The sequence below is a fragment of the Triturus cristatus genome, chromosome 2_2 (assembly GCF_964204655.1).
Source record: "Triturus cristatus chromosome 2_2, aTriCri1.1, whole genome shotgun sequence".
Lineage (NCBI taxonomy): Eukaryota > Metazoa > Chordata > Amphibia > Caudata > Salamandridae > Triturus > Triturus cristatus.
The window spans coordinates 1,005,522,606-1,005,545,109 of NC_140582.1; the positions used below are offsets into that span (position 1 = coordinate 1,005,522,606).

A 22,504-nucleotide genomic window follows, 5' to 3' on the forward strand; every position below is an offset into this window, starting at 1 on the left:
TTTCTGTTCCTTAACTACAGGGGAACGTGCGTCTCTGTCAGCCCTGCACCCCTGTACAGTCAAGCTCCCAGCCTCCTGGGGTAGGTGTTGATACATCTTTGAGGGGGTCACGAGACGATAAGGGGTGGGGCCGCTCTTGCTAAACACTATATGGTTCTTGTTTTAGACACCAAAGAAAAACTGCTAATTCAGACTGCTGACGAAACAAGCAGAAGCCTTTTTTCCTTTACAGGTATACTTCATATGCCAAGGGGGCCTTCTCAGTATAAGTGTTGACAGGGTATATAGATTATGTTTATGTGAGTTCCTTATACCTGAGTGTTTGTACCTTTGTTTACAGGTCTCCCTCCCCGCTGTCCCCATCCTTTCCTTCCCCCGCTTGACCACTCCATGGAGTCTGTGAACACAAACCAGACCGTGGTGGTGTCGAGAGGTGGACCATAAAAGCAACGTACGATTCCGAGGATTCCAGGCTGCGACAGATTCATGGGCAATCCATAGACATTAAAAAAAACAATGTGATTAGATGAGGGAACATTCTTCTTACCATTCTTTTCAGACCCACAAACCCAAAGTAGGGCCCACAGATCCAAAGCTTTGGATTGGCTGGCTGTAACATGGAAACATCTGCAGAGGCAACCATTATGGGGAATAGGGCTTAATTTCAGCACCATGACAAAAATATGAGGAGCCATAAAGGAGCAGGAGTAATGAACATAGACCCTGGCTTAGGGGTATCATTTTTTTAATTAAAAGAATGTACATTTTACAACAGCATTCTCTGACCCCATTACAGCTTCAAGGTTTGCGTACCCCTGGTAAAAGCTCTTGGACACTAGTTGGACCACCTCTTGCGTTTACATAGCTGTGATAACGTCCACAAACCAGAGAGGGCCTGAACAATGGCCCAAGAATCTCTAAGGGTTCACAAACCCCTAAAGGGGATAGCAAATCCCAAATATGTTTTTAAACATAGAAAAAAATATATATAATATTAGCCCACTCTTGAAGGTAAGGGGAATATTAGCCTGTGGTGGGTTTAGTGCAGGACCTGTGCAAAGGCCAGGGTTCGCTGTTAAACCCCACTATACACAGCCATATTTCTGTGCTGCAGATATTGACTACCTGCAGCGGGCAATGGGATATATTAAAAGTTAAAGTGTATGTATTGTTAGGAATGGTTGTTACATTTTAATGTATATTTAAAAACATCTTTGTAATTCACAAGGTGAAGTTAGGATTGGGAAAGGAAACCTAAAAACCAATTAAATGTGCCACATATCATGGCGGTTTGTAAAAAGTAGGCTATTTTAAAATTATTTTATGAAGCAAGATAAAATTCTAATAACTGACGGATAAGCCATTTGAGCAAATATACCACACATATACCACAATTTAAATAAATGCCCCGGTTGAAAAATAAATATCAGAAGATATTTCAACAATTTCCTAGTTTTGTCAAGCTACAAAAACAATGATATTTACCTTACCTTAAAATGGGACTCTAATATGGCCCAAAACTGCGAGACTTTCTCATCTCGATTTCTTTTTACCTTTTTTAGTTGTCTAAACATGCATAAAAAAGAAATCCTGCAGAATTCTAACGTAAAACATTTACCATTATAGGAGCATGTCCTGCAGATGGAGCACCAATTATAGAAAGAGACACTATCGAACAAATTATAGTTAAGCAGCTACTTGGAAGGAACACAAATGAGAGGAAGCAGGATATAATTTTAAGCTCTGTCGAACGCATGAAATACTATCTAGGAAATTGTACACATTATAAAACAAATGTCCAGCTATCAATAATATTAAAATCGAGCAATGAAAACAGATTTTAATATAAAGACTGTACACCAACATACTTGCGATGAACGGATAAAGCTGAGTTCGGCAGGCAGTGACATGAGTTTGCCATTCTGGTATGCAGTTGTGTCAATAGCTGCGGTGTAGCTTATTACAATAGAATCCCCAACTGAAATGAGAATAACATTTGTTTCATGAATATAAACCAGCAAGAATTGGGAATGTCAAAAGGATTGGCTTATGAATGAAAGGGCCTATTGTGTCATTTATGGAATGATGGATTCAGGCACTCAATCTTCATGCATGCATTTGGTCACTCATCTTTTCACTCATGCACCCATTCATCCATCAACTGACTCATTCTTGCATTCACACTCGGACACAAATGTAATAAAACACACATACTCCAAAACATATGCAGTATTGTACAGAGCTATAGATATATGAGCTGTAGAGGTATACAAATCTAAAATTGGACAGGATGAATAGAGGAATAAAGATATTTATTAAAATATTCTTTCAAACAAGAGATAATACCTAGAAAATTAAATAACTAGCAAAGTATTTTTACCAGTATTAATGCTTGACGAGATCTGGAACATAATGATATAGATATGCATTCCTGTGTAAAAGTAAAATAAATAATACAATATACTTTAAAAATAAATAGAAAAATTGTTTTAGGGGTTCAGTTAGGGTTCCAGAGAACGTTCTCATGTGAAGCAACTTACTCCTTACTTTGTGAAGTCAGAAGTGAAATAATTTCATAGGTAGTAAAAAATAGCTTTCTTTCTTGACAGGGGGATCTTAAGCACTTATAATAAGAAAATTAAACTCTGGACATTTATGAAATATGTGCCTCCTTACTAGTATGATATGTAATAAATAGAGTCCTCATCTCTCCAATATCCCTAATCTTGTGAGACATACAGTGATTTTTTTATGATTTTTATTTTACACCCCAAGTAAATTTGGGTACTATTTAATATTGTGCAAAAATGAAAGAAGCTACCCTTCTGTCTCTCAAGAGAGATGACGTAAACAGAACATTCTAAATAGTCATACAGAATAGAAAGATGTTTTATAGTTTACAAGCACCAACAATGGCACCCTGACTTTTCCCCTGGCTTCACATTACAACACAAAATTATCCATACCTCCAAAAATATTTTAAATATTTGAATAAGCTGCATGAAAAAATGCTGCATGAACAGATAACGACCTATGCCAGGTTTGTAGAGAGGAGTCTCAATTTGATAGTCTGGCGTATCACGGTCGCTGTGGAACCTTTTAAGTGGCAAGATAAGTTTGCTACGGAAGCATTACAGGTCCAGTGAAGTAAAACGTCCTTGCACACTAGGGATCCACTTAAACTATTATCACAGTTTGAACCACTACAAAAACTTCAGTGTCCAATTTCTACACCGAAATTTGAAAGGTAATTCCAAATACTCGTGTAAAAAACATTCCCCCAACGCTTTGTATCTGCCCACTTGGTGGTACTGCAGAAAGTACTGGAAATGAAATGTCTAAATTGGCAGGGTGATGTGTCCATGGATTGCACAATCCACAGATGGTGTTTCAGCAATAGTAAAGGGTAACTTCTCTAGTTTTTCTATGTGTAACATAGCGTATGTTTCATCTTTGCAATCCATGAGTATCTGCTGTTTTGTAAGGTGGTAAGGGGAAAACAGACTTGTGGAATTAATATGTCACCATGGCACGTGACCAGAATGTAGCATTTGTAGTGTCCAGCTAAACAGCAGAATAGACCTAAGCTGTGACTGCCCATGTTTTAATGTGGATATGTCTAGTTGAATAATGTCTATTGCCGATGACACTATGTTTCCCAAAGAGTATATTCTAGAGGACAAGGTGGTCATTCTGTTGTCAAACACTAATGCAGCCTTTTCTAAGTTGGCCATGCTGAGAAACCTTACATATTTTGTTGTATATTGCATACAAGAAGTGTTTTTGATGTGGTTTTTGACAACCTAATAAAAAGTCCTGGAGCTCCAGGACATCAGAATAAGAGGACAAGTGTTGTTAAACCTGTGCCAATTTTGAGACTTTTAGGCAATCAAGGCACAGCTTCCCAACACTGTAAGTAGTCACCATCTTGAGTGTTCAGACTGCACATAATGCAAGTCAGGCCTACTGATCCTAAAACCCTCTGTGTTACCAAGGAATCCAAGCAAAACCAACCATCCCTTCCCATTGGGATCTGAAAACTGTATGTGGCATTACGTATCATGGTGTCCAATGTTTCCTCCTTGTACTTTGAAAACTGCTGCTAGTTTTCAACATGTGCAAATGTGGAAATGTGTGGTATGTTCAAATCTTTCATCTTAGCTAATCCAAGATATGAAGTTTATTGCACAGTCGTGTTCAGGAAAATCATCTGTTGTGGTGTTAGGCATGCTCTAAACAAAGCCTCAGTTTCCTTAACCTGTTAGTCTTTTTTTCCCACAAATCAACCCTTTCGCTCAGTCACTCATGCACTCTCTCAGAGAAATATACACGTAATACACAGAGGCGTTTTCAATTATATTGAACCATCGTGATTCTTGTATAGAATATTTGTGCTGCAATGAAGAGGCCATACAGTTGCTTATGAGATGTTGACACACAGGGCACTCACTGCAGTATTATATATATATATATATATATACATATACATATATATATATACATATATATATATATATATATATATATATATATATATATATAATCTACTGGCGGTCGCCAGTAGATTGTTATAGTTAGGACCGAGTTCCCATAGGAAATCTGAAAATTCTATTTTGAATAACTTTGGCGCCGGTTGACTTATCTTCGTGAAATTTTCAAAACTAATGGGGCGCTCTGCTCAGCTCCTACCCTGAAAGTCTCGGGGTGATTCGTCAAGCGGGGGCTGTGAAAAAAGGGGGGTCCCAAAACGCGTTTTCCCCATGCATTTTCCCATAGGACATTTAGTCGAAGGTACAGCCCGAACGGCTGAACAGAATTACTTGAAATTTGGCAAAGAGGTAGTCCTCAGGTCAGGCATGTGCCTTTTGCATATATGGTGTCAATCTGTTCAGTAGTTCCTGAGAAAATCAAAAGTAAAATCACATGTATATCTCGGCGGAGCCTATACACACATCTCATCGTGAGATCTGATTGGCTGTCAGCACTTCATCCAAGAAGTGTTGGCAGCCATCTTGGGACCAATATACATGATAGCACCTCATTACAAAGCATTGCAGTTAAAAGAAGGTTTTAAGAGTTTAGTTACAGTATAAATCATTTGTTGATGGTACCATACCCATTTTAGGAATTGTAGTGTGTTGTAAGGTGATTTTACCATGTGAAAAAGCCTTCTGCTGTGATATCATGAATCTTGTTTGAGAGAAAACTATTTTCTCATGCTTTTCCCACAGAGGTTTAGAAGGTGATCTATAAGCTAAACTGAGAGCATATTTTCTGTAAATTCACATTATCTTTCTCACTCATGTGAGAATGAAGTCTGGCATTCTCAGTAAAACATGTACATCCAACAAGGGCAGAGACTGTCAGTTGATTCCTTTGTGTTCTACTGCAGCTTCCCAGTGTGTTCTAAAGAACAACTAGAGCGCTAACAGTCCTACTTGTGACAAACGTATGGCACACCTGAAGCCATCTTGGTAGGAATAAAGTGGTAACTCTTAAAACATTTAATTTAAAAAGGAACAAAATGAGGGGTTCATTTTGCCATAGAAAGTATGATTAGTGCTGCAGAAAGAAAAATTAGGGCACATTTTGAGTGACTTCTCAAATCCTCTTCTATTTCATTAAAAAATTCTGACATGCAGACTGAAACATGCACTTTCAATACCAGCAGAAGACTTCCCCGGTGAGCAGTAGCTTTACTACAGTGATCTAATAAGCAACTAGAGTGCTAACATTCTGAATTTATGGCAAATGTGTGACACATCTGAATGCCTTCTTGATGGAATCAAAGTAAAAAACTGAAAGTATTTCCTACTGAGCAGACTGTAGTAAATGAGGAAATTAGGAAACATCATAACAAATAAGTCTCCCAAAATGGCCACCAGAGACAAAAGAGCCCAAATGTAGCCCAAATATCACCCAGATGTAGCCCAAGTATAGCCCAATGACAGAATGTCCCAGAGTGTTCTAACGATCAACTAGAGCGCTAACAGTCTTACTTATGACAAAAGTATGGCACACCTGAAGCCATCTTGATTGGAATAAAGTGGTAACACTTAAAACATTTAATTTACAAAGGAACAAAATGAGGGGGTTCATTTTTCCATAGAAATGATGATTAGTGCAGCAGAAAGAAAAATTAGGGCACATTTTGACTTCTAAAATCCTCTTCCATTTCATAAACAAATTCTGACATGCAGACTGAAACATGCACTTTGAATACCAGCAGCAGACTTCCCTGGTGAGCAGTAGTTTTAATACCGTGATCTAATGAGCAACTAGAGTGCTAACATTCAGAATTTATGGCAAATGTGTGACACATTGCCTTCTTGATGAAACCAAAATGAAAAACTGAAAGTATTCCAACTGAGGAGACTGCAGTAAATGAGGAAATTAGGAAACTTCATAACAAATAAATCTCCCAAGATGGCCACCAGAAACAAAAGAGCCCAAATGTAGCCCAAATATCACCCAGATGTAGCCCAAGTATAGCCCAATGACAGAAGTGTGCAAAACACTTATTTTTTGTGTATTTATATAGTGCAGACTTTTCAGGTATTGGAGTGCTTTACATGAGCATTGGTTACATGACACAAGATCAAATTTATTTTGGTTGTAGACATGGGGAGATTAAGTGATTTGACCAGAATCACAGAATGTTGAGCTGAAGCAGAAACTCCAACCTGGTTCCCCAGTTGCAAAGTCTGCAGCTCTGGAAGTAACACCACATCCTCTCCCCTAGGTGCAACATTTAATCAAGTGGTCAACTGGATAAAAAAACATAAAGATTACAAATAATTTAAAAGTTCTTTGTCGCTATTTGAAAACTCAGAAAATATGTCCTCATTTTAGTTTTTTAGAGCACTAACCATAATTTTGTTGCAAATAAGACCCTCTCATATATGTAATTTCTAAAGGAAATACTCTAGGTATTACAGTTTTGATTACATCAAGATGAAGTCAGGCGTTCCACACTTTTGTAATAAATATAGAATGTTAGCAATCTAGTTGTTCATTGGGATACTGTTGAGAGGCAGAGGCCAGGGGCACGGACTCTGAAAATTGAAGGCAGGTAGGAGAGTGCAGATGCAACAATTTGACCACACTGGGCAGGCAGGAAGGGCAGTGGCAGCACAACAGACTATGGAGGGTAGTGGAAAGGGGGGCAGGGGCAACAAACCAACAATACAGGACTGGCAAGAGAGGCTGTGGCAATATAATAGACCATTGTGGGCAGAAGGAAGAGGCAGTGGTAGTACAACCATACATGCCAACAGACCAGTTTCAGCCAGGAAACGTCCAATGTTTTTAAGCTCAAATGGGCTTTATTTGATCTGTCTCCTATCTACAATCTCCTCTTTTTCAATGTAACTCAAAGGGGAAAATCAATACCCCAGTTTTTTTCAAAATCTCCCTCTTACCAAGTTCAAAATGTTCGCAAGTATGGTACATTGGATCATGGAAGGAAATGGGGTAGGGACATGGACTTGGATATCAGAGGACAGGAGGGACATGGAGAGGTGCACCAAACTGACCCTACAGGGCAGGCATCAGGGTTTGCAGCAGCACAATACACCACACAGCGCATGCAGGACGGGAGTGCAGCACAACAATCCATAGAAAGCAATAGGGAGGGGACAGGACCATGCACATGGACAACAGAGAACAGAGGGGAAAGAGGCAATGGTAGCTATCTGACCATAATGGACAGACAGGAGAGAAAGCTGCAGCATAATAGACCATAAAGGGCAGGAGGGATGGATCAGGGGCATTACAATGGAACAGACAAGCCAGGAGGGAGGGAATAGGGGTCTGCACATGGAAACAGAGGGCTGGGGGCAAGGGGGCAGGGCAGGAGCAGCAAGATGACCATGGAGGTCAGGCAGGATGGGCACTAGAAACAAGACACACCATGGAGAGCAACAATGAGACTATGATGGCATACACACAGACCATGGAGGGAAGGTGGGAGGGGGTCAGGGGCAGCTAGCTGACCACACAGGGAAGGTGGGAGGGGCCATGGCAGCACAGAAGACCATGCATGACAAGCAGGAGGGTTAGTGGCAGCACAATGGCTATGATGGGCAAGAAGGAGGGTGCAGGGGCATGAACAGAGGACCATGGAGGATAGAAGGGAGGGTCAGGACCTGGGCACGGACAAGAGAGTTCAGGGGAAGGGGCCTCACAACAGACCGCGCGGGGCAGGCAGGAGGAGCAGTTGCAGCACAACAGACCAGGGAGGGCAGAAGGGTGTGGCAGTAAAATGGACCATGGAGGACAGGAGGAAGGGGATAGGGGCATGGCATGTGGACAGGCAGTGTGGAGGTGGCAGTGACAGGTTACAGTCATCTGACAATGCTAGGCAGGTGGGAGGGGAGTGGCAGCTCAACAGAACACTCAGAGTAGGTAGGAGTGGCAGGTCCATGGAACATGGTGGGCAAAAAGGATGGAGCAGGGGCATGCACAAAGACATCGGAGAGCAGGGGAAAGGAGAATAGGGGCAGCAAGCTAAGCACAGAGGCTAAGTAGGAGGTCAATGATGGGCCATAGAATTGGGCAATGGAGGGCAGGAGGAGTGGACTGGTACATCATGCTAAATGGAGGGCAGTGGCAGCACATCAGACCATGCATGGCAGGAGGGAGGAGGCTAGTCCATGGATTCAGACAACAGAGGATAGGGAGGAGGTGGATGGGGCAGCAGGATAACTGTTCAGAGAAGGTGGGTATTAGGAACTTTATTGTTTTTAAAATGTGTGTCTGTGCGAACTAGATAAAATATGAACAAGTATGCAGCATAATCTCACTTTTATTCAGGAAGAAGAGGACGTTTGTGACTGTGACTCTGGGATCACTTAGCAGAAACACCCCCTGACCCTCCACCCCCCCATCGCAAAATGTAATGCCCGTGAAAAGGGTAGGTGGACGCAGTGTTATATAGAACATAGTCCTGAGAGCACGATTGAAAACGAAAACTAGATATAGTATATGGTATAAACTATGCACCAAAAAGTGTGATATAAGATGAACCGGGGCGTGAAATATAATATGCAATACATTGTGCGCAATGACAGATTCATTGGAGAGCGCGAGATAGCACAGGCACTACTGCGTGCTATACGATATGCGCCTTGGAGTGTAAGAGGCACAGGGCAGTGTTGTGTAACCTAACGAGTCTCTAAAGTTGTAATATAAAATATGTGCTGGGGAGTGTAACGTTGCATATGCACTGTGACAAAGATATGGATCCCAGATTGTAATATGTATGGCATAGCGCTGTGCGTTATAACATAGGCATCGAGGAAGGCACGTTAGATGGGGCAATATAACCCGTGCGAAGGCAAGTGTGGCATGACATATTCACGGGGTGGTGTTACAGTGCACATGGGCTAGAGAGTGTCATAGCATATGCACTAGCTTGTGGAATACAACACAGAGGTGTGAGGCACTCGGCGGGCACTGGTGGGTGTAACACAGCATTGGGCTCAGCCAGGAGCATGCTGTGACTCTCAAGTGAGGTTTGTCTCCTTTCCAGAGAGTAAAATAAAAAGTATTACACATCTGGCGGTGGATGTGTGTTTTATTAAGCATGAGGGGGGTTTCTTGCATAGTTTGGTCGAATTTTTGTCGAATCCCCTTTAAATGGCTTGGTGTGCGTGTATATTAAATGTGCCCGTCAATAGCTACCCATGTTTGTATAAATAAACGACAAGGGTGTCTACTTGGAGAGTACCCACCGGCGGGGGCGCCGGGATTAGGCACGGTAGGGCGTCAGACACATCAGAGCTTCACTAGCGGTGTAAATACATTCCATGTGGATTCATTCTGTGCATAGTCGCCTTTTAATGAATATCACGCAAATCGTCAGGGTGATAGGTACATACGGTTTGTCCAGCATGTCCTAGGTTTTTCTATAAATATATATTTTTAAAAATAATAAAAAACAAAGGCCGGCCCCGGGGGATGGGGTCCCCGGGGCCATAAGTGGCCTGAGGAGGGGGGCAACGCAGCCCCCTCCTAAAGAATTAAAAAAAAAACAAAGGCCATGACCCGGGGGTTGAGGTCCCCAGGGCCGATTAAGGCCTTGGGAGGGCCAAATTTATTTTTTTCAACAAAAAAAAATAGGGTGCAGGGCTGGGGGATGGGGTCCCCAGGGCCAGTAAATTAGAAAAAGAAGGGGGGCCACATAGCCCTCCTTCTTAAAAAAATAAAATAAATAAAAGACCGGCATCGCGCTGGAGGCAACGCCCCCTCCTTGCAGCACTTTGCAAACGCTCCCCCTGGCCAGTTGTAAGTGGGGGAATTAATTCCCCTTCAATACTGAGGGTCCCTGAGGGCCAACTAGCCCAACAGGTATCTCCAGTATGCGCCAGGGAGCTGCGTTGCAGACAGGTGTTCTGAGGCCACGCCGCTTTTTACACCTCTATGCAACGCAGCTCTGTGGCGCTTACTGGAGGCACCTAGTGGGCTAGTTTGACCCTAGGGACCCTTAGGATTCAAGGGGACTTAATCTCTCAACTTAGAACGGCCACAGGGCGCGTTTACACAGTGGTGAAGGGAGAGGACGGGGCCTGAGGTGACGTGTGCAAACACGCCCTGCGGCGCGTTTTAAGTTGGGGAAATAATTCCCTTTCAATCCTGAGGGATCCTGGGGGCCAACTAGCCCACCAGGTGCTTCCAGTAAGCGCCACTGCGCTGCGTTGCAGAGAGGTGGTGCAGGCCGTGCCCCTTTTTACACCTCTCTGCAATGGCACTTACTGGAGGTACCTAGTGGGCTAGTTGGACCCTAGGGACCCTCAGGATTCAAATGAACTTAATCTCCCAACTAAAAACGGCCACAGGGCGTGTTTACACAGTGGTGAAGGGAGGGGACGGGACCTGAGTTAACGTGTGCAAACAAGCCCTGTGGCGCATTTTAAGTTGGGGAAATAATTCCCCTTCAATCCTGAGGGACCCTGGGGGCCAACTAGCCCACCAGGTGCTTCCAGTAAGCGCCACTGCGCTGCGTTGCAGAGAGGTGGTCTAGGCCGTGCCCCTTTTTACATCTCTCTGCAACACAGCTCTGTGGCGCTTACTGGAGGTACCTAGTGGTCTAGTTGGACCCTAGGGACCCTCAGGATTCAAGGGGACTTAATCTCCCAACTTAAAACGGCCACAGGGCGTGTTTACACAGTGGGGAAGTGAGGGGACGGGGCCTGAGGTGACGTGTGCAAACACGCCCTGTGGTGCGTTTTAAGAGGTAGTTTTAATCCCCTGCCCTATTATATACTAGGGGCTTACAGAGGTCATGCTGATCACAGGGGGACCCCAACGCATAGTGTTCCCTAGTGTATGTAGGCGTTTTCACTGTATTCTGAGTGTCTTTTAGCATAGCACTGGCTCTAGGACTGGTTAGTCAGACTTAGTTACCACCAGTATCCGTCTGAAAAAGTTGAGGGTACAGGATGATTTTGCAACAAGGCTTCTTTCTGCTCTTCTGTTTGTTCTTTCTGCACATTATCCTTCATCCTGCACTTTTCTTCGTCTTTGAGGACTTCTGTTGCTTCTTTCTGCATTTCTTTTTTTTCTTTCAGTGCGTTTTTTCTTCTTTCTTCACATGTCCTATCTCTGTAGGCATAGTTAGAAATTAGCATTTAAAAAACGTTTGAAATTCACTGAAAAAACCATAGGTTTCAGGCACGTTATAGTTAGGAATTAGCATTTAAAAAACCTTAGAAATTCACTGAAAAAACCATAGGTTTCAGGGGCGTTCTAGTTAGCTGGACTTTTCACTCGTACAAAACCATTGAAATTCCCCCGTTATAGTTAGTTCAGCTAACTATAACTCGCGCGCCCGCAATGCACTGCTGATGACGTCACATATTACATCACTCGTGACATGGTCAGTGACATCACTCATGACATCACTGATGACATCTCAAATGACATCACTGATGACATCATCCAGTGAATGTGTGTTTTTCTGAAAATTACATATGTTTTATATATGTATATCTCAAGGTCGATGGAAGAATAAATGGGTATATAAGTGTCTAAATGGATGATTTTTTTTAAAAATTGATTGTATAACTGACTGATTAAGTGTATCTTAGTGAATATATGGCTTAGTGAGTAATGTTTAAATATGTAAATATCTGTATCAGTCTCTCACTTTGTGTATAAGTGGCTGCATGGGTTGGTGAGTAGCTACATGAGTGTCTATATAGGTTATTAGTTGGTTTTTTGAGTATGAGTGTCTGAGTGTCTGTAAGGTTCGGTGGGGGGTATTACGTAGTGCATAGGTGCATGAAAGAGTGACTCACTGTTTGTATGTGTTGAAGACAGCATGTGTGCAGGACTGTATGGGTGGATATGAGTGTGCATGGGTGTGTTAGTGAGTGAATGGCTGTCTCAATAGTGTCTTTATGAGTATCTACATATGTTTTAAACTAGTATATGTGACTTACTTATGATGACGCTCGATGTGAACTCACTGTATACGAGCATTAGGCACACAGATGGCCTCAATGCACTTCACCACTATCTAGGCAGAAGACCTATGTCTATGTTCCAACATACTGAGATGCTTGTGAAAATGGCTGAATTGTGTTTGGGTAACAATGTATTCATGTTTGATGGCCTTATGTACAAGCAATTACAGGGCACAGCCATGGGTACCTGCTTCGCCCCCAGCTATGCTAATTTGCATATGGGCTGGTGGGAGGAGCAGGTACTCAGGGTGGAGCAACAGGTTGCATTCTCAGAACATGTTAAAATATACGTCAGATACATCGACGATATATTCATATTGTGGAAGGGTTCTGAAGAGAGTGCTACTCAATTCTCTAAAGAAATTAATAACAATACCTTGAACCTTAGCTTCACATGCAATATGAGCAGGGAAACTATTCATTTTTTGGATCTGGAGCTTTTTGTGGAAGGAGACAGCCTTCAATCAAAAACTTTCAGAAAACCGACAGCAGGAAATGCCACACTACACGCGCATAGTTTCCACCCTAGCTCCCTCAAAGCCAGCATACCATATGCTGAGTGCCTACGCATGAAGCGAAATTGCAGTACAAACACCAGCTTCGAAGAACTGTGTAACAGATTAGCCCACAGAGGCTATAACCAAGAAACCCTTGATAAGGCCAAATCAAAGGTAGCCACCAAAACCCGTAAAGAACTTCTAACTACTAAGACCGCTACTGCGGTAGTTAGTATAGAAAGTTCCACTACCAACACCCCGAGACTGGTTACGGGATTCAATGCCTATCATGCCCAAGTCCGTAAAATCATATATAGGCATTGGAATGCAGTGAGGAATGATCCAGTTCTAGGCACATCCATTAGCAACAAACCCCAAATCACTTTCAGAAGAGCTAAATCTCTGAGACAAGAAATAGTGAACAATGCCCCTAGCAGAACCAAAGTTGAAGGCTCTTGGCTTAGACTGCCTACTGGTTTCTTTAAATGTGCCAAATGTAAGGCCTGCAAACATGGTAAAAATACCAAAGAAATTGTCTTACCATTCAGACAATCACCCTATGTGATCAGAAGGCATTTCACATGCAAAACAGACTTTGCTGTGTACGTACTGACCTGCACATGTGACAAAAAGTATGTGGGAAGCACTATACACCCCGTACACGTGCGCATTCTACAACACCTTAGAGCTATCACGCATAATGACGTCACATACCCTGTTGCCAGACACATAAACACTCACCACAACGGCAAAGCAGAAGATCTCACTTTCTATGTAGTAGACAGCATCCCCAAAAACCCCAGGGGAGGTAACCGACTTCTAGCTCTTAGGAGATTGGAATCCCGTTACATCATTTTGTATAACTCAAAAATTCCTAATGGTATGAACGCAGATGAAGCGCTAAATGTTCACCTTTAGTTTAGGTTGTCTCTGGCTGTCATTCCCGATCTCTCTCTAATATTTTGCTACAGTTTGTTCACATTTTTTTAAACTCCTTATTGTGTGTGTTTGACATCTTAGCAACCCACTTTTTACATGTATACTAATTCTTTTTCTTGTTTCTCTATTTGTCCTATTTAATCTGCATTCATCTGTGCCCCAGGGAACGCTTCCGCACACTCTCTTGTATTACTTACACTTCTTTACATTTTTATTTCTCTACCTTAGCCCACTTGGGCGGTACCCTTTTTATTTTTCTACCCACCTGTCGTCGTATTAGGACCACCATTGACCCTTTCTGCTTTTAATAGGCCGACACTATGTCTCCGTATCTCATTCCCACCCAGGCTGCGCCTGTCACTGTTGCGAGTGTTCACTTGAACTTTCTACATACTGACAGACACCCGGGTGAGACACTATTAACAGAAAGCTTCTTCCATTACGACAATATTTTGTTGCAAGTAATTTCATTTGGGTAGTTTTCCTGACAGCTTTATCATGCACTCACCGTGTGTACTTTAAATACTCTAAGTCTGTATTTTCCTTTGTGGGCTTCTTTCACGTCTTCTATGTCTACATGTGTGTTCAGGACAGAGAGACACACGAGATACTTTGTTTCTTTTTTAGTTGAGCTTGATTAATTGCCGCTTTTATATATATATGCCACAGTATATATATATATACTGTATCCACCACACTATTATTTTTGAAGCCCCTCGTGCCTCCCTTCTTTTGCGTTAAATAACTCTGAATTTGTCGATATTTAAAAAAAATCCCTGGTGTGTATCCCAAATCTGCCTTGAATTTCACTAAACAATAGTATCCCCGATGTGTCTAGCAAGTCTCTTATCACGCATATACCTGCATCCTCCCATCTTGACATAATATTATTCCCAAGGATCTCTGGCATTGTTGGGTTTTTACAAAGTTGTTTAAAATAATTCCATCTACCAAGCCCGATTTTTCGTTTAACGGCAACCCAGATCTTAAACGCAGCATGCAAAGTTTTAAATCTAACATTTTTGTAGTAGCTTGGCTCACTGTAATTCAGAAAGGAGCCCTGGGAGGCATCACCTATCAATAGCTCATATACATCTTCCATCCCATATAAGTCCCTCTGGTCTTCCCTTTGCCAATCCACCAGCACCCACATGTATTGTAAAGTGGCGGCCCAGTAATACAGTCTTAAATCAGGAACCCCCATCCTCCCTTCTCCGTGCTAATGTCAAAAGTTTTGGTGCCCTTCTAGTCTTACCTTTTCACCAGATAAACCTGTTGAGCATGTTATCCATCCAGTGGCGTAGCTAGAGCTTCTGGCGCCCGGGGCTATCCCTCAGATTGCCACCCATGGCCAGTAGCAAGGGGCGGGCGGGGCTGGGGAAAAAGGACGGCGAGCAGCGGGGGTGGATTGGCAAGGTTTAAGTTACGACACCACTCTCTATTCCACTGCAGGTGAAAGCAAAGTTTGGAGCTGAGTTTGCTGCGTGCGTCCATCCTCTATTTTCTCAAGGTGAACACCATTCACCCTGCCAAGAAGTTGGGCCACACAGAAATTTGCTGAACTTGTCCCGGTATCATTTTCAGACTCCTGGACAAGTTACACTAATTATGAGATCCTCTGCTGGCTTCTTGTGAGGCATAAAAGACACTAGTGATTGTACACTGTTCTATCTACTCTTTCTCTCCTCTTTGTATCAGGGATACACTTTATTAATACAGCCCAATATTAACTTTGCACGCCACAAATACAAATTTGCTGAATGTCCTCAGGAATAAAATAGCTTCCTTTTGGGACAGGGCCTTCTAATTTGCATTGGCTAGAGAATGACCTTTCCCTATTGTGCATAAAAAAAACGTAAGACTTGTATGTAATCTGTATTTTATCATTTTGATCTATAATTCTCTATGATTTTCCTTGTTTTTATTACACTGTTTTTTCCTATTAAGTTGTTCTATAGTGCCAGGAATCCAAGGTATACATGCTAGTATTAATAAACCATAGCAGCATAACATCAAATGTGAACTGAGCTCTCGGAGAGCTGTCAGCTGCTATTTCCTCTCCCAATTCTCAGCTCGCAGTTTTGAACTGAGCACAAAGAGAACTGTGAACAGTTCACAGCTCACTGAGTGCTCAGTTCACAATTTCAATAAGCGTTTTGAAAGAACTATGGGTTGTTCTCAGCTGAGGGAATCCTGAGGTGGTCATGAGGGAGAGCCCAAGAAGTGTCACTTGCATGATACTCCCACCTCAGAAACCTCCAATTCCCATCAAAGAGACATTACAAAGAAATATACTCTATTTTGAGAGCGATAACATTTAGAAAGGGATTTGGAAAGAAAATAATGTGTATTAATGAGCCCTTGTAAGACAAAGGAGAGATAAAGGAGGGCCCTGAAGCAGGCCTGGCATATAAGTAACAATCGGGCGTGCAGTGGCCCACCCGAATGTATCCTTGGCCCACCCGAATAAAAATTCCTGTAACAGGGCCTGTTGGGAAGAAGCACTGTGCGGCAACACGCATGTCATGGGTTCAAATACCGGTAAGGTGGGCAAATCGTTTGAATCTGGGCATCAGTAACTATCATTCAAGCGCCTTGGGACAATTTTCTGTTTGTGTGCGATATGACGACAGAACATTTGCGGTCACCCAAAAGGTGACTAAACATGGAGCCGAAAAACAATTTCATCCACACACTTTTGCAAACCATCCCCTCTAATCCAGGATAAAAGAGTATCGCGCGCCACAAGGAGAGGCCCTTGCGTATTCCCGCCATTCTACGTTCCACTCCATCCGTTCAGTGCAGAATGGTTTGATTTCTCACAAAATGTACGCACCGTTATCGCCATTGGCTAAATCTCTGACTTGAGCAACACCTACAGGCTATGTTCAAATTATGACTACGACTGCCATGATTCCAAGCACACGTTCAAGTGATATGGTCAAATGCTATGTGGCCACACTTCCAGCTTGTCTTGCCTTTTTGGCCGCATTCTAGTTGCGTTTTAAACATTGAAAGTATGTGCCAAAAATATTATCTTAATAGCCAAAACTGGTTGGCGGTGTCACACATGACAGGCACTAGTTGGTACATATACATGTGTACTCTTATAATTTAAAATTTATAACGCCGTACATAACAGGTGTTATTAGTGCACTAATCAATAAGGAACTCGATTTATCGACCCAGAAGTAAATATAGTGCGGACCCGGACGTGATTAATACTAATCAGCTGCTGATAATACAGACGAGCAGAGAATTGTAGCGCGCTGCAATGATGCATTTTACTCAGATAATGTGCGGAGGGCCTGCATTTGTGCAAACATTGATCAGATCAAATGCTCTTTTGGACAAGTTTTGCTGTTTGCTTTTAAGGGAATGGCTCAAGGGGGTTGCTCGTGTCAATATTATATCAACTGATGAACCAGGGTAAAAAGGGATAACAAAAAAATTCCAAGATGCAACCTATGTTCATAAACCATTTTACGCGAAGGTTTTTCAGAAATAAAAACAGAACAGAAAATAACAAAACAAAAACTGATTATAAAATTATAGGAAAGAAGGAGAGAAAATATATTGGTTACATTTCTTGTTACGCAAACAAGGCAAATCAGAGAAAATTCAGTATGCCCCACATGCAAAAACCTGTGCGTGCTATGGACTGCTATAACGCCTGGTTGCTCAAACGCTTGAACGCCATTGGCAACGAGGCAGTCACCCGCTCTGCTGTTCACATACAGTGGAAGAGCTGCGCGCTCAACAGACATCCAATGAAAGCACTTCTTACCCAGTAACACTGTGGTTAAGGGAAAGGAAACAGACCTGACATCTGACCCGTGTGAAATGCAGACAGTGTCTGCAGCAGATCTAAATTTCCCGGGACGAGACTCCTCCACTCAAGAAGAGAGCGCACGTGGTGGTGTGTGGCGTGCGCGATAGTGTGCATCACCGCTGCAGCGCGGGGCTGGCCAAAAATTATGCCCAGGGCCATCATTGGTAGCGCTTGACGCTCGCTACAAGATTGATGGCCCTGGGACCCACATAAACAGTACGCCGGCGCCGCACCGCCACTAAGTTAGGTGGAGGTGGTGCAGAATTTTGTGTGGTGCGGCATTTGGGTGAAAGCAGGTGCGCTTGTACTTACAGTTACACGTGTGGTGTACTAGCTGCTCAGCGACAGCACCAGTGCCACGCAGCTGCCGCTGGCCACCTCGAAAATAGTGCTACGCCACTGATTTCACTGCGCCACTTCTACAACTTAACTGCATCACAATCCTTCCGCCTGCTTCAAGCAGGCGGAAGGACTGACGCAGTGCCTTTCACATGGGACTCGCCCATGGGCAATGGCACATTGCTAGAGTTGCCTCAAGTTTCTGGCACACTCCAGCAATGCGTCATTACTGTGCCAACAGATACGTCAGGATTCCTGATGTATCTGTTGACTCCCTGGGACATGGAGCTCCATACAGTAAATACGACGCATCCACGGTGTTGCAAGGAGGGCGCAATGAAAAGTGTTGCATCGCTGTTTTTAACCAGCGATGCCACACTTTTCATAAACTAGGCCCTAAATTATTATCAATGGTTGTTTACAAAATGTACCTAGAAACGCTGCCTTTGTCACAGCTTTCCCCAAAGGAGTGCTGAGGGGGAGCACACAATACCACGTCGAATTACATTAATGTGTGTTTACTTTTCAGCAGTTTTATTGGAGAGCATTTAACACATACTTACTGAAAGTAGCAGTGTCCCTTGCTCACTGTGCTTTAAAATGTGCCATTTCCAATATATTCTTACAAACAGTTGTAAATATAGAATAATAACACTTAAAAAATACTGCGAAATGTGTAACATTCTTTTAAATCTCACCATATTATGTCTTTCATTAAAAGATATTGTGAGGGATCGAAACCCATGCCCATCACCGAGACCCAAGTGTTGTTATTGGGGATCGTGCCCCCCCAAAACACCTACCTCCGGCTACGGGCTGTTTCTGCACCATCTTCCCCTCTGTCTGCACCATCTCCATCTCTGCCTGCACCATCTCACCATTTGCATGCACCATCTCGCCCTCTGCCTGCGCCATCTCGCCCTCTGCCTGCGCCATCTCGCCCTCTGCCTGCGCCATCTTACCCCCTGTCCGCACCATCTCTCTTTGCCTGCAGAAATCTCCCCCTCTGCCTGCACCATATAACTCTCTGACTGCACCATCTCACCCTCTGCCTGCATCATCTCATCGCACCCTCTGCCTGCACCATCTCCCCCTCTGCCTTCACTACCTCCCCTCTGCCTACACCATCTCACTCTCTGCCTGCACCATCTCTCCCTCTGCCTGCACCATCTCTCCGTCTGCCTGCACCATCTCTCCCTCTGCCTGCACCATCTCTCCCTCTGCCTGCACCATCTCTCCCTCTGCCTGCACCATCTCTCCCTCTGCCTGCACCATCTCTCCCTCTGCCTGCACCATCTCTCCCTCTGCCTGCACCATCTCTCCCTCTGCCTGCGCCATCTCACTCTCTGCCTGCGCCATCTCACCCTCTGCCTGCGCCACATCACCCTCTGTCTGCGCCACATCACCCTCTGTCTGCGCCACATCACCCTCTATCTGCGCCACATCACCCTCTGTCTGCGCCACATCACCCTCTGTCTGCGCCACATCACCCTCTGCCTGCACCATCTCCCCTTTGCTTGCACCATCTCCCCCTCTGCTGGCAGCATCTCCCGCTTGCCTGCGCTACATTACCCTCTGCCTGCATCATCTCACTCTTGGCCTGTACCATCTCTCCCTCTGCTGGCACCATCTCACCCACTTCCTGCACCACGTCCCCCTTCCCTGCACCATCTCGCCCTCTGAGGGCACTGTGTCACCCTCTGTCTGCACCAACCCCCCCTGTGCCTGCACCATCTCACCCTCTGCACATCTTCCCCTCTGTCTGCACCATCTCTCCCTCTGCCTGCACCATCTCACCCTCTGCACATCTAGCCTCTGCCTGCACCATTTTCCCCTCTGCCTGTCCTGTCTCGCCCTCTGCCTGCACCATCTCACCCCCTGCACATCTCCCCCTCTGCGTGCACCATCTCCCCCTCTGCCTGCACCGCCTCCCCTTGTGTCTGCTTCTCTTGTAACCCTTTCCTTATTACCTTCTATCCACCCCCACCGATGCTTTCTGTCTCCCAGTTCACAGCTCTTCTCAATGTGATGGAAAATAAACTCTGGTGAAATGTGCTTTGAATTCGTGCGCGCGACACTAAATGAAAAGTTTAAATAAACAGAGAAGACACACTCACCCTCACCTTCACTCTGCCTTCGAACACACCGCAGGGACTGGGGAGGACTGGTCAGGCTGGGAGCAGGAAGCGTCTAAAACGAGGGGTTTTATGGAGAAGGGAAAGATAGCCATGTAGCTTTGCTTGCACCCTGCAGTAGACACCGCGGGGCTGGCCACAAATTGTTCCCAGGGCCGTCATTGGTAGCGCTTTACGCTCGCTACAAGATTGACGGCCCTGGGACCCACATAAACAGTACGCCGGGCCCGGCGCTGCACGACCACTATGTTAGGTGGAGCAGCATTTTGTGTGGTGCGGCATTTGGGTGCAAGCAGGTGCGCTTGCACGTACAGTAACACGTGTGGTGTACTGGCTGCTCAGTGACAGCACCAGAGCCACGCAGCTGCCGCTGGCCGCCCCGAAAATAGTGCCGCCTGGGGTGGACCGCCCCCACCGCCCACCCCCCCCCCCCCCCTAGCTACGCCATTGTATCCATCCCTTTGAACCAACAGTTCCAAACCTCGAGAGGAATGGCCCTAAAAAGATATAATACCTAGGGAAGAAATAACATCTTAATTACATTACATCTGCCTACAATTGAGAGATGACGATTGTGCCACCTGTCAAAGTCATTTTTCCCTTTCCTTATTACTGGGGTGACCCACTTGTGGGACACCCCCGCGCCGCACGGCCACCAGCTGCTGCGTGTGCCCCCAGTGCCTGCCTCTGCCTCAGCGCCGACCTCGCTGCCGCCTTGAGCGCTCCCCTTTTGGTTTTAGCCCGTTTTTGTCTGAAATTTGTGCTTGTTCTCTTTCTGTGCCCAAGATCGTTTTCCTACTGTTTTTCCCCCGCTTTGACCTGAATTGTTGCCTGTTTTTTCTGTGCCGTTTTCTCTTCGTGTTTTGACCTGTATTATTGCCTGTTTTTTCTGTGCCGTTTTCTCTTCGTGTTTTGACCTGTATTATTGCCTGTTTTTTCTGTGCCGTTTTCTCTTCGTGTTTTGACCTGTATTATTGCCTGTTTTTTCTGTGCCATTTCCTCTTCGTGTTTTTGACCTCCATTGTGCCTGTCTCCTTCCTGCTTGCCCGCCTACCTCGCCGCCCTCCGCTCTCCCTCCCCGCTCCCGCTTCCCGCCACCGCCATTAGCCCCGCCCCTTTTTCTTCTGTACCCTCCCCGCTACCGCCTCCCAGCTGCTCCGCCCACCCGCGCACTTGGCCTTAAATGGCGACCGTGCGACGCAGGTGAGTGTGACCCACCTGTGGGACACCCCCGCGCCGCACGGCCACCAGCTGCTGCGTGTGCCCCCAGTGCCTGCCTCTGCCTCAGTGCCAACCTCGCTGCCGCCTTGAGCGCTCCCCTTTTGGTTTTAGCCCGTTTTTGTCTGAAATTTGTGCTTGTTCTCTTTCTGTGCCCAAGATCGTTTTCCTACTCTTTTTCCCCCGTTTTGACCTGAATTGTTGCCTGTTTTTTCTGTGCCGTTTTCTCTTCGTGTTTTGACCTGTATTATTGCCTGTTTTTTCTGTGCCGTTTTCTCTTCGTGTTTTGACCTGTATTATTGCCTGTTTTTTCTGTGCCGTTTTCTCTTCGTGTTTTGACCTGTATTATTGCCTGTTTTTTCTGTGCCATTTCCTCTTCGTGTTTTTGACCTCCATTGTGCCTGTCTCCTTCCTGCTTGCCCGCCTACCTCGCCGCCCTCCGCTCTCCCTCCCCGCTCCCGCTTCCCGCCACCGCCATTAGCCCCGCCCCTTTTTCTTCTGTACCCTCCCCGCTCCCGCCTCCCAGCTGCTCCGCCCACCCGCGCACTTGGCCTTAAATGGCGACCGTGCGACGCAGGTGAGTGTGACCCACTTGTGGGACACCCCCGCGCCGCACGGCCACCAGCTGCTGCGTGTGCCCCCAGTGCCTGCCTCTGCCTCAGCGCCGACCTCGCTGCCGCCTTGAGCGCTCCCCTTTTGGTTTTAGCCCGTTTTTGTCTGAAATTTGTGCTTGTTCTCTTTCTGTGCCCAAGATCGTTTTCCTACTGTTTTTCCCCCGTTTTGACCTGAATTGTTGCCTGTTTTTTCTGTGCCGTTTTCTCTTCGTGTTTTGACCTGTATTATTGCCTGTTTTTTCTGTGCCGTTTTCTCTTCGTGTTTTGACCTGTATTATTGCCTGTTTTTTCTGTGCCGTTTTCTCTTCGTGTTTTGACCTGTATTATTGCCTGTTTTTTCTGTGCCATTTCCTCTTCGTGTTTTTGACCTCCATTGTGCCTGTCTCCTTCCTGCTTGCCCGCCTACCTCGCCGCCCTCCGCTCTCCCTCCCCGCTCCCGCTTCCCGCCACCGCCATTAGCCCC

General features: G+C 44.9%; 1 protein-coding gene across 3 annotated transcripts in view; it reads right to left on the reverse strand.

Annotated features, from left to right (window-relative positions):
* Nucleotides 1-22,504, reverse strand: part of EVC2 (EvC ciliary complex subunit 2) — a 608,136-nt gene that overhangs the window by 462,800 nt on the left and 122,832 nt on the right. For all 3 annotated transcript variants that reach the window (XM_085642436.1, XM_085642435.1, XM_085642434.1), the window contains exon 6: nucleotides 1,869-1,978. In XM_085642436.1, the coding sequence (XP_085498562.1) occupies nucleotides 1,869-1,978 (110 nt within the window). The remainder of the gene's footprint in view (nucleotides 1-1,868; nucleotides 1,979-22,504) is intronic.